Below are 12,302 nucleotides of genomic sequence, written 5' to 3'. Positions count from 1 at the left end.
AAATATATGTTTAAATATATTAAAATACACTTTATGGCAGTAATTTGAGGTCATGTCACCCTTCCTTCTATAGTGCTGTATGTGCTAGTAGACATGTCCTAGCAAATAGATACGATTGCAGCAATCTCATTTTCTCTATCAGATGCCGAGGTTGACAAATGTGTGGAAATGGCATGTAAGAATGTCCCCACGGATGTTAATGACACACATTGCAGTCCAGAACACTGTGGGATGGGGAAGTTCCCTAGTTTCCAGGCTGTGATGTGAATGTTTTGGAGATATAAACTTTAGAGGGTCCTCAGATTGGCGGAGAGGATCATTGGAAGACCCCTCCCGTCACTCGGCCTCCTCCACAACTCCAGACTGCGCTCCAGAGTGCAGTCAGCTCAGAATCCGAATCCGAATTCTTTATTCTCCAAGTGCGACAGGCGCCACACCTGGAATTATTTGTGGACACAGGCGGTTGGCATGGTGCAATAACACCCATCAGGCTGCAGGTTTCGGGGCATCTCCACAGAAATTTGAGGCATAGGAACTCCTTTTTCCCCTCTGCTGTCAACCTCTTGAACTCTCTTCAGGCCCTCCCACCTCTGGCACCCACCCCCATCATTTCCCCTCCCCCTTGGCTGCAGCTGTTGAATTAATAGACTTTCTAGCATAACACTGTGTTCATACTTGCATCCTGCTGTCACTGCTGTTGTCACTTCTGTTCATGCCTTTCGTATTATCTATATTTCTTATTCCTTCTCTTAGCAATTGTATGGGCCAAACCCAATTCAGGGCACGACCCAGTCATGCTTGCCGATTTAAATAATTCTGATTCTGTTTCTGATAAGTGGGTCCAGAAAGCAAGAAGAACAGAGAGAGACCTCAGTTTTAGTTACCAGACAGGGGCAATTTTCTAGGAAGACAGGAAGTAGCAGAGCGTCATGTAACACAATCAGTTAGTAAATAATCTACAATATTGCAAACTTTCTTCTGAATGAAATCAAATTTTAATGAATAAATTTGATACGAGTTCAATACATAATGTCACGATAGTCAATATTCAATTTATTAAAGAGAACCTGTAATTAAAAAATAAAACCTCTGGGCATACTTACCTAAGGAAGGGGAAGCCTCTGGATCCTAACAAGTCTTCCGTTGTCCTCCACTGTCCCTCGATCAAGGCACAGGAGCAGTAGCAGCTCTGCATTCGGGTTAAGGCGGAAATAGCCAAACCCGATCGATCCGCTCTGTTGCGCAGGTGTGAGTCCTTTTGCGCCTGCGCAATAGAGTGGATACGATCTGGTTCAGCTATTTCTGTCTAGTCCGAACGAAGAGCTGCTACTGCACCTGCGCTTGATCCCGGAGAGTTAAATACATCAATCGTTGACAAGCTTGTCAGGGAGGATTCGGGGGAGCCAGCGCTGAATTCCCCGAAGCTACAGGGGAGGGGAAAGCCTCATTGGGACCCTGAGGCTTCCCCCCCCCTCTCGAGGTAAGTACCCCCCAGAGGGATTTTTTTTTTACAGATTCTCTTTAAATAGATTGTGAGCTCTTGTGAGCAAGGCTCTCTATACTGCAGTATAGAGCTCCATGGATATGCCCATATTACCTGGAGCTCCACATTAACCACTTCAGCCTTCAGTCGTTTTCACTTTATGCATCCGAGCAATGTTCACCTCCCATTCATTAGCCTATAACTTTATCACTACTTATCACAATAAACTGATCTATATCTTGTTTTTTCCGCCACCAATTAGGCTTTCTTTGGGTGGTACATTTTGCTAAGAGCCACTTTACTGTAAATGCATTTTAACAGAATAAGAAAAAAACTGAAAAAAAAATATTATTTCTCAGTTTTCAGCCATTATAGTATTAAAATAATACATGGCTATTGTATTTGCACAATTGTCCTGGTTATTACACCGTTTAAATGATGTCCCTATCACAATGTATAGCGACAATATTTTATTTGGAAATTAAGGTGCATTTTATCCATTTTGCATCCATCTCTATTTACAAGCTTATAATTAAAAAAAAAAGAAATATTTCATCTTTAAATTGATATTTAAAAAGTTTAGACCCTTAGGTAAATATTTACGTTTTTTTTAATTGTAATGTTTTTTTTTTTTATTATTAAACATTTTATTTGGGTATTTTTTGGGATGGTGGGATGTATATATTAATTTTTTTATGTAAATATGTGTTGATTTTAATTTTTTTTTACATTTAGATGTATTTTTACTTTTTGGCCACAAGATGGCAGCCATGAGTTTGTTTACATGACGTCACTCTAAGCGTAACATGTACGCTTAGAGGGACGTAGGGGGACACAAGATTCAAAAAAAGCAAGGCTTCCGAGAGAAGCGGTCGCTTTTTCTGCGGGGGAGAGGAATCAACCATTGGGCACCATGGCCCAATTGATTGATTCCTGGGCTAACAATCCACGGCCGGGAGCACAATTGCACGTGCGCGATTGGCCATGGCCTCCTGGACGTAGCTGCTTAATGCTTAAATGGTTAATCATCATCTTAGTCTTCATCATCAGTTGGTTTCTAACTTTGTAATATAAAAGAACTTTGGGTTTTATAATGCAGCTGCTTATATTATCTTTCCTTTTATCCGGTTTTGACCACAAATAACATCTACAAACCTCACATCAGCCCATAAATTGCAGACTGATGCCTTCATTCAGTGGTCGGGATCTGGTCACTGGAGATCCAGGCAGGCAATAAATGTTTGGAGACCATACAGGCTTCCTTACCACCTTTCCTCCAAGAAAGCTACGTTAGTTAAGGAAAATGTCTTTCGTGAAACAAGGTGGACCTTTCCAGGAGATATTTTATTATTTGTTGAAAGATGCAATTGGGGGCGATTCATTAAATTGCCGTAAGCAGAATAACTTGAGTACAAGCGTAGAGCACAATGAGTAGAAGTAGAAAGCATTGCAGGTAACGTACCACGTGACACTCTACTCATCGTGCAGTAAGACTTTACCCATATTAATCTGATTACTGCAGTTTAGTGAATATACCTCCTTACGTGATAATGATAAAGTTGATGGGTCTCCTAAGCATGGCTATCAGCTTCTGCTCAATTCCTCTGGTCTTGATGCCGTAGATGATCGGGTTCATCATAGGAGGCACAATAACGTACAGGTTGGCCAGTAGGATGTGGAATAGAGTTGGGCCGAACCTCCGATTTTCGGTTCGCGAACCGGGTTCGCGAACTTTCGCGAAAGGTTCGGTTCGCGTTAAAGTTCGCGAACCGCAATAGACTTCAATGGGGATGCGAACTTTGAAAAAAAAAAATAATTATGCTGGCCACAAAAGTGATGGAAAAGATGTTTCAAGGGGTCTAACACCTGGAGGGGGGGATGGCGGAGTGGGATACATGCCAAAAGTCCCCGGGAAAAATCTGGATTTGACGCAGAACAGGTATGCAGTGGCGGGTTCACTTAACTGCACAGGTATGCGCACTGATGCGGTGGGTTCACTGAACAGAACAGGTATACAGTGGCGGGTTCACAGAACAGGTATGCAGTGGCGGGTCCACTGAACAGAACAGGTATGCAGTGGCGGGTTCACTAAACAGAACAGGTATACAGTGGCGGTTCACTAAACAGAATAGGTATGCAGTGGCGGGTCCACTGAACAGAACAGGTATACAGTGGCGGTTCACTAAACAGAACAGGTATGCAGTGGCGGGTCCACTGAACAGAACAGGTATGCAGTGGCGGGTTCACTTAACTGCACAGGTATGCGCACTGATGCGGTGGGTTCACTGAACAGAACAGGTATACAGTGGCGGTTCACTAAACAGAACAGGTATGCAGTGGCGGGTCCACTGAACAGAACAGGTATGCAGTGGCGGGTTCACTTAACTGCACAGGTATGCGCACTGATGCGGTGGGTTCACTGAACAGAACAGGTATACAGTGGTGGGTTCACAGAACAGGTATGCAGTGGCGGGTCCACTGAACAGAACAGGTATGCAGTGGCGGGTTCACTAAACAGAACAGGTATACAGTGGCGGTTCACTAAACAGAACAGGTATGCAGTGGCGGGTCCACTGAACAGAACAGGTATGCAGTGGCGGGTTCACTAAACAGAACAGGTATACAGTGGCGGTTCACTAAACAGAACAAGTATGCAGTGGCGGGTCCACTGAACAGAACAGGTATGCAGTGGTGGGTTCACAGCACAGGTATGCAGTGGTGGGTTCACAGCACAGGTATGCAGTGGTGGGTTCACAGAACAGGTATGCAGCCAGACAGGAACAAGCTAAGCCTAACTAATCTTTCCCTGAGAGACAGTCTGCAGCAGCTCGCCCTACTCTGACTAATGCAGGCACACGAGTGGCCGTAATGGCCGCCGCTGCCTGCCTTATATAAGGGGGGGTGGGGCTCCAGGGGCTAGTGTAGCCTAATTGGCTACACTGGGCCTGCTGACTGTGATGTAGAGGGTCAAAGTTGACCCTCCATGTGCATTATGGGGCGAACCGAACTTCCGCAAAGGTTCGCCTGCGGGACGCGAACGCGAACCACTGAAGTTCGCATGGAACCGTTCGCAGGCGAACCGTTCGGCCCAACTCTAATGTGGAACTGAAGAGACACATATTTATGTCCAACTCTGTGAGCGATGAAAGAGAAGAAGGCAGGCGTGTAGAAGAGGATAATGACACAGATGTGGGACACACAAGTGTTGAAGGCTTTGAAACGGGCTTTTGAGGTCCGAAGCCTCAGAACAGCTGTGATAATAGCAACATAGGACACAAAAATAAGGGTGAGGTCAAGACCAGAGGCAATGGCAGCTATCACCAAACCGTACACCACATTGACCGTGATGCTCACAGACGCTAATGTGGCCACAGACATGTGCTCGCAGTAGGTGTGGCCTATCACATTGCTTTGTTGGAACGACAGTCTGTCAAGAAGAAAAGTAAATGGTAATACAAATAAAATATTTCTAAACAGAGTAAACATGGCTGTCTTTCTAATAAAAGAACCAGTGACGGTCAATGTGTAGTTTAATGGGTGACATATTGCGCAGTAGCGGTCGTACGCCATGGAGAGCAAGATGGCTGATTCCGCCCCAAAAAGAAAATGAATGAAGAAAACCTGAGTGAGGCATCCATAGAAAGAAATCTCATAAGAACTGACCAGGAATATGCTGAGGGTTTTTGGGATGGCGGTTGAGCTCAAGAAGACATCAGAAATGGACAACATCATGAGGAAGATGTACATGGGCTGGTGGAGACTCTCATTGGTGGAGATGACCAGGACCATGATGGAGTTCCCCAGAAGAGACAGGACATACATGATGGAGAACAGGATGGAGAGCAGGAGATAAGAGTCCTCCAGACCAGGAATTCCCATCAGAAGGAAATAGTCAGGGTGGAAACATGTAGAATTTGTCATCATTTGGACAACTTGGGTATCTGTGTCAGAAAAAAAATAACTGTCAGTCCCCTAATAAAATGCAAACCATACTTTCCTGTTTCATAGGCCCACGTGCAATTCACTTTTTCAGCTGAGATTTCTCCCAGGTGATATTTTCTCAACTTGTAAATAAAATGCCCTTTAAAGGGACTCAGAGCTCTGAATAAAAACAAAATTGGTATTCACCTGGGGCTTTCTGCAGCCCACCATAGGTCGGGAGGTCCCACGGCGTCCATCTGGCTCTTCTCCCAGGACCTGGCCAGGCCAGAAATGGCTGCCCTGCGGCTCCCAGCGACACTAGGCCTGAGTGTTGGGCTGCTCTTCCTTAAACGTCACGGCTGTCGTCACCACGCTGGCCGCCTCACGTCATCACGGCAGCCGTTTGATAGTACTGCGCATGCGCGGTTTAATCATGCATGCGTAGTAGTGTCACGCCGGCCGCAGACGGCGTGGTGATGACAGCCGTGACATTTAAGGAAGAGGAGCCCGACACTCAGACCCAGTGTCGCCGTGTGCCACCGGGCAGCCATTTCTGGACAGGCCCAGGGTTAAGAGCCAGATGGATGCCGTGGGACCTCCCGACCTACGGTGGGCTTCAAAAAGCCCCAGGTGAATACCAATTTCGTTCATATTCAGAGCTCAGAGTCCCTTTAAATCACCAATAAGTAAGAAAATATTCAAAATAATTTTGACAGTACTTTTTCACCTACTTTTGGTACTCTTTCAACTGCAGAGTGCTTAAAAATTATTTTAAACACTACATGAAAAATATCTCCTAGGAGAAAACTCAGGAAAAAAGTTAATTGCATATGGGCCCTAATGTCCAAACCAAAGGAATGTCCTGCAAAAAAGCTCAGCGAATATTTACCACAAAACATCTCACATTTTGCATCCTGAAGTATGAAGAACACGACATTTTTAAAATACATTTCGCTGCAGAAAAAAAAAATTATACAGTATTTTTTTTTTTTTCAATTAAGATGCTCTGGCCCGAATGCAATTACCGTATATACTCGACTATAAGTCGAGAAATTTAGGTCTGATCTACTTTTGTGAAGTAGGGGGGTCGACTTATACTCGCATCATACCTAAATTTCTGACTTGTAGCTGAGTATCAAGTGCCCCCTCTACTCTGCATTTGCTCCATTCTGCCACCCTAGTGCTGCCATCCAGCCAGATTGTGTGTCCCTGTTTTACTCAGATGCCTGGGTCACTATAATGCAGCTCCCCCCTGCAAGCTGTAAAATGGACTAACCCCCGCTCTGACAGCACGTGGTGCTAAACAGCCGGCTGGGGTAGGAGCTGCTCAAAGTCCTGTTATAATGTGTGCCTCCTTACTGCTCTAACCCCCGCTGGCTGCTCGTAAATCCTCCTCTGTTCTGGCCACAGATCACTGTCCTCCCTGGTGCCTGCAGCTCCCCTTCACTACACACAGGCTGGGCTGCCCTGCGTAGTGACGAATGAGGAAGTGAAGGAGGGGATCAGAGCGATGGGACACGCTGGATGGGAGCTGAAGCCAGCGTGTTCCAGGGTGCCTGGGAGTTTTAGCTGCATCCACACTGGGGAATTCACTAAGGCCTTGTTCACATCTGCTGCGCTGAAAAACGTGTGAAAGCGCGTGGTAAAAAACGCATGCGCTTGTGCGCGCTTTAGTGCGTGTTTCTGTGCGTTGCGCTGCGCTTCTTTAAAGCACGTTTTGCTTATTGTAGCAGTAGCAGTTGTCTATGCATTTCTGTGCGTTGAGCTGGAAAGCGCACATCAATGCAAGTGAATGGGTGCGCTTTTTTAGCGCATAGAAGCGCTTACAAGCGCATAGAAGCGCATGTGTTTTTTACCCCTAAGTGGAGAAAAAAATACATTTACATAGAAAAACAAAGTTTTATTGACAACTGCTACTGCTACAATAAGCAAAACGTGCTTTAAAGAAGCGCAGCGCAACGCACAGAAACACGCAATAAATCGCGCACAAGCGCATGCGTTTTTTACAACGCGCTTTCACACGTTTTTCAGCGCAGCAGATGTGAACGAGGCCTAACGCTGCTCAGCACAGCGCATAGATGTGAACCAGCTACATTTAGCTACATGGGAAAATAAATACCTTGCTGATCGCACAGGGCAGTGCGCTGTAAAAAGCGCACAGAAACGGCCCTGATGTGAACGAGGCCTAACAGCTGACACTGGCCCACCCTGCATCTGAATGGTAAAGTTGACAGAGCTGTTTACACAGCCCTGAGCACTCAGGCTGGAAACTGTTTTTTTTTTTTTGTTTTGTTGTTGCTTTGAAGTGCAGGACTGGCCTTATCTTCCCTGTCAGCTCCTGTACAGTGTGCTGGTGATTGTTTGAAGCAATTAACTCCTTATGATCTGCAAGCATGTTTCCAACACTACTGCTGCTGTTAATGTTATGTATTAACACATTAACAGCAACACAGTGTGGGGAACATGCATTGAGATCATGCAGAGTTGCTCCATGTATCTTGCCTTATAAATGCCCATTGTTAACCTTATTTATCACTTACTATACTGACAGAAGGTTTGGACTTGACCACAACTTTGCTGGGTAGACTTTTATTTGAGATATTAAAGAGAACCCGAGGTGGGTTTGAAGAATATTATCTGCATACAGAGGCTGGATCTGCCTATACAGCCCAGCCTCTGTTGCTATCCCAAACCCCACTAAGGTCCCCCTGCACTCTGCAATCCCTCATAAATCACAGCCACGCTGCTGACAAACTGCTTGTCAGAGCTGGCTGTGTTTATCTCTATAGTGTCAGTCTGCTGCTCTCCCCGCCTCCTGCAGAACTCCAGTCCCCGCCTGCATCCCTTCCCTCCCTGCTGATTGGAGGGAAGGGATGGGGGCAAGGACCGGAGCTATGCAGGAGGCGGGGGAGCAGCTGAGACTGACACTACAGATGTAAACACAGCCTCACAGCACGGCTGTGATTTATGAGGGATTGCAGAGTGCAGGGGGACCTTAGTGGGGTTTGGGATAGCAACAGAGGCTGGGCTGTATAGGCAGATCCAGCCTCTGTATGCAGATAACATTCTTAAACACACCTCGGGTTCTCTTTAAAAAATACCAGATTAAGAGGGTCAAATATTGGGGTCGACTTATATACGAGGTCGACTTGTATTCGAGTATATATGGTAAGCTTTCTTCTAAGTGATATTTTCAAACTCCACCATCCAGCAAGCAAGACAATGCTCAAAATTATTTTGATAGTACCTGACCACCTACTTTTTGGTACATTTTCAATTGCAAAGTGCTGACGAGTTGTTCTAAATGGAAGATGAAAAATTATCTACTGAGAGAAAACTCAGGAGAAAAAATTAATTGCATACAGGCCTCTGTTTTTGGCTCATACTTATCTTAATACATATTTATTGGCCATATGCAATTAGCTTTTTCTCCTAAGTTTTCTCCTGGGAGATACATTTTTATCTTCTGTTTAAAATAACTCTTTAGCACTCTGCAATGGAAAAAGTACTAAAAAGGAGGTAAAAAAGTACTATCAAAATTATACTGAGTATTTTCTAACTGCTTGCTGGTGACTTAAAAGGGTAGCAGGAAAAAAGGGCGCCGGATGAGGGTGGCCGAAAAGGGCGCCGCCAAAGACTCTAATGCAATTATCGGTAACATTGCCGAAAAAAGCAGAAAAAAGGGCACCACGATAAATATATTTAACAACATTAGAACATCACAGTTTTTGAAGTATGTTATCGTTTTAGAAGCTTGCAGCATTACAGTTTTTGTCATATTATTTCATTTTTATGTACAGATTTTACGTTATCAAAGATATTATTGTTTCTATGTGTAAAAGGGTGTTTCTGCAGAGGGAGTGGTTAGGGTTAGGCACCACCCAGGGGGTGGTTAGGGTTAGGCACTACCAGGGGGGTGGTTAGGGTTAGGCACCACTGCGGGGGTGGTTAGGGTTAGGCACTACCAGGGGGGTGGTTAGGGTTAGGCACCACTGTGGGGGTGGTTAGGGTTATGCGCCACCAGGGGCGTGGTTAGATGTAGGCGCCACCAGGGGAGGGTTCTGTGCGAGGGTAGGGTTGGGTTAAGCCGTATTGTTGAATTACGTAATGATTTTTAACGTTAATATCTTTTTGTTATTATTTCCCGTCTGTTTTTACAACTGTATTTATCGTTAACCAAGTCTGACAACAATGTTTAACGTTACCAGATTTCGTTATCCACCGGCGCCATTTTGTTCTCCAGCCGGGCCCTTTTTCATGGCACCCTTTTTTCATGCACGCCAAGGCATTTTATGGGGCAGGACGCTCCGCTCTGACCACGCCCCTTAGAGACGCTCCCTCCCACCCCACAGTCTTCGGTAGAGGTTTTCAGTATATGAGGAGCACATGCAGCTTCCGCTCGGCACAGAGGCGCTGCACCAGTTTGCACGATGTCTAAGGAAAGATTATAATTGCAACTTATACGTATATATGTGCAGACTTTGGAAGATAAGTCTATACATACAGAAAGGCATGTATGTGTTACGGCCAGAACCCGAAGTTTGGCCAGAACTAGAAGTGGCCGGCCACTTCGGGTTCTGGCCGGCCAATGTGCGAACTGGCCGCTGCGCTGCGGCCAATGTGAGAAATGCAACAATTCCTGTAAGGTTAATGGTATGTTGTGGCCGCAGCGCAGCGGGCAAATGTATCACATCTTACTTTATTCAATGAAATTAAGCCACCCGGCTTTTTTTCTGCCTCTCTCCTCCCCCCGCCTCTCTCTCCCCTTCTCTTATGGCCAGCCGGAGGGGACACGCGTGTCCCCGGGAGTCGTTCGTCGCGGCAGGAGAGCAGAGCAGGGAGAGGCTGCAGACATTGCTTCTGCCAGCACCCGCTCTGCAAGAACGGCAGGATTCCCCTGCCGCGACGAACGACTCTGCCCATAGGAGAGCGAGAGAGGCGGGGGGGGGGGGGAGGAGAGAGAGGCGGGGGGGAGGAGAGAGAGGCGGGGGGGAGGAGAGAGAGGCGGGGGGGGAGGAGAGAGGCAGAGAAAAAGCGGGCGGCTTAATTTCATTGAATAAAGTAAGATGTGTGATACATTTGCCCGCTGCGCTGCGGCCACAACATAACATTAACCTTACAGGAATTGTTGCATTTCTCACATTGGCCGCAGCGCAGCGGCCAGTTCGCACATTGGCCGGCCAGAACCCGAAGTGGCCGGCCACTTCTAGTTCTGGCCAAACTTCGGGTTCTGGCCGTAACATATGCACTAGTTAAGCACTTTAAGTTGTAACTTTCCTGTTATTCATTGGACACAGGCAGGCATGATAGTTAAATATATAAACTAAGTGTTGTATATAAAACATGACTCATGCAACCAGGCCTAATGCACCAGGCCTTAGGCATGCAACTGACTGGGAGGACTTGTAAAACTCTTCTGACAGAAGCATTGTGTAGATAAGAAACATTACTAGGAGGTAGAGTTGGGCGAACAGTTCGGGTGTGTTAGCCGAACTGCAGCCGAACTGTTCGGCTGCCCAACCTGTCATTTGGCTGTGGCTCTTACTACTTCCGGGTCGCAATGACCCGGAGTAGTACGTCTGCGCTGGCCCGGCGGAGCGTGTCCTAGATCGCGCAGAGAGTGCTCGGCAACGGGAGCGTGATCTAGGACGCGATCCGCCGGGCCAGCGCAGACGTACTACTCCGGGTCATTGCGACCCGGAGTAGTAAAAGCCACAGCCACATGACAGGTTGGGCAGCCGAACAGTTCGGCTGCAGTTCGGCTAACACAGCCGAACTGTTCGCCCAACTCTACTAGGAGGTAGTAATGAGCTGAAATTTCACATTTTCGAGAATTACAACACAAAATTTGCAATTACAAGAAATAATTATCAGAAAATGTGTTATTCATAATTTCATTTTTTTTTTTTATTTTGTGTCATAATTTTGCATTAATTCATAATTTCATGTTTAATTTCGTGTTGCCCATAATTTTTTAATTTCTTGTAAAACAATAAAATTGCACGAAATTATGAAATTGTGGGAAAAACAAGTTCATAATTTCGTGGTACATGAAAACTCCTCCCGAAAAATACTCGTAATTCAGGAAATACATTGTACGTATATTTTCAAAATCAAAAGAAACAAAATCAAATAAAACTTTAGCAAATATTCAAGCTCAAAACTGAAAGCGGTGTGCATGCTATAAATATATAAGATAATAATACGTACAGCAGCTACTCCCCTCTATATGTCACAGTGAGGGTGGATGGGCTCGAGAGGGAATCAGTCTGATGGTTTCTCTCTTCTGGTGCTGATGACATGTTCAGATTCCTTCAGATTACTCTTCCATGACCAGTAGTGTGTCCTTCTTCCTGCCTGGTATAGAAATCATCTCAGGCGAGGCAGAGGACCATCTGGAGGACACACAGCAGAGTCAGTCCTTATCTACTGGAGGACCCAAGTCTCCTGATAGAGGGAATTCACCTGAGGTGCAGAAGATGAACTCTGCACTCATTATTTTAAGTTGTAAAGCAGGTGGACAAAAGACCTCTAGGCCAAAAATAGATAATAGACACCCAGGAGCCTTTCAGTCCAGAGTTATAAACAACAACAACAAAACATTTGTAAAGCGTTTTTCTCCCATGGGACCCAAGGCACATAAGCTTGTCTCAGGTCAGTACAGTGATGTGTACGGGGAAACAATTATGAGATCATAAATACCAGACTAAACAGGTGGCTTTTCAGTTTTTATTTGAACTTATCCAGGGTTGGAGTTGCCTTGGTTAAGTTTGGCAAGGCATTCCACAGGGTAAGGGCAGCATGACAGAAAGATCTGGCTCCAAAGGTTTTTAGTTAGACTCTGGGGATGGTCAAGTTATTAGATCCTGTTGATCTGCGGTTGTGGAAAGTTGCAACA

The 12,302-nt window shown here is 45.6% G+C and overlaps 1 protein-coding gene across 1 annotated transcript; it reads right to left on the bottom strand.

Moving 5' to 3' along the window:
* Positions 1-3,023: 3,023 nt before the first annotated feature.
* On the bottom strand, positions 3,024-11,777 carry LOC137544624 (olfactory receptor 52Z1P-like). Its single transcript, XM_068265719.1, has 3 exons — positions 11,615-11,777; positions 4,583-5,424; positions 3,024-3,158 (listed from the first exon to the last, which is right to left on the bottom strand). Exons 2-3 carry the CDS (start codon positions 5,405-5,407, stop codon positions 3,024-3,026), a joined length of 960 nt encoding a protein of 319 aa, XP_068121820.1. The 5' UTR covers positions 5,408-5,424; positions 11,615-11,777.
* Between the last annotated feature and the right edge of the window lie 525 nt (positions 11,778-12,302).

Source organism: Hyperolius riggenbachi, chromosome 2 (genome assembly GCF_040937935.1).
Source record: "Hyperolius riggenbachi isolate aHypRig1 chromosome 2, aHypRig1.pri, whole genome shotgun sequence".
NCBI lineage: Eukaryota > Metazoa > Chordata > Amphibia > Anura > Hyperoliidae > Hyperolius > Hyperolius riggenbachi.
Note: the sequence above shows the minus strand (reverse complement) of the source record. Positions and strands in the feature narration are given on the sequence as shown.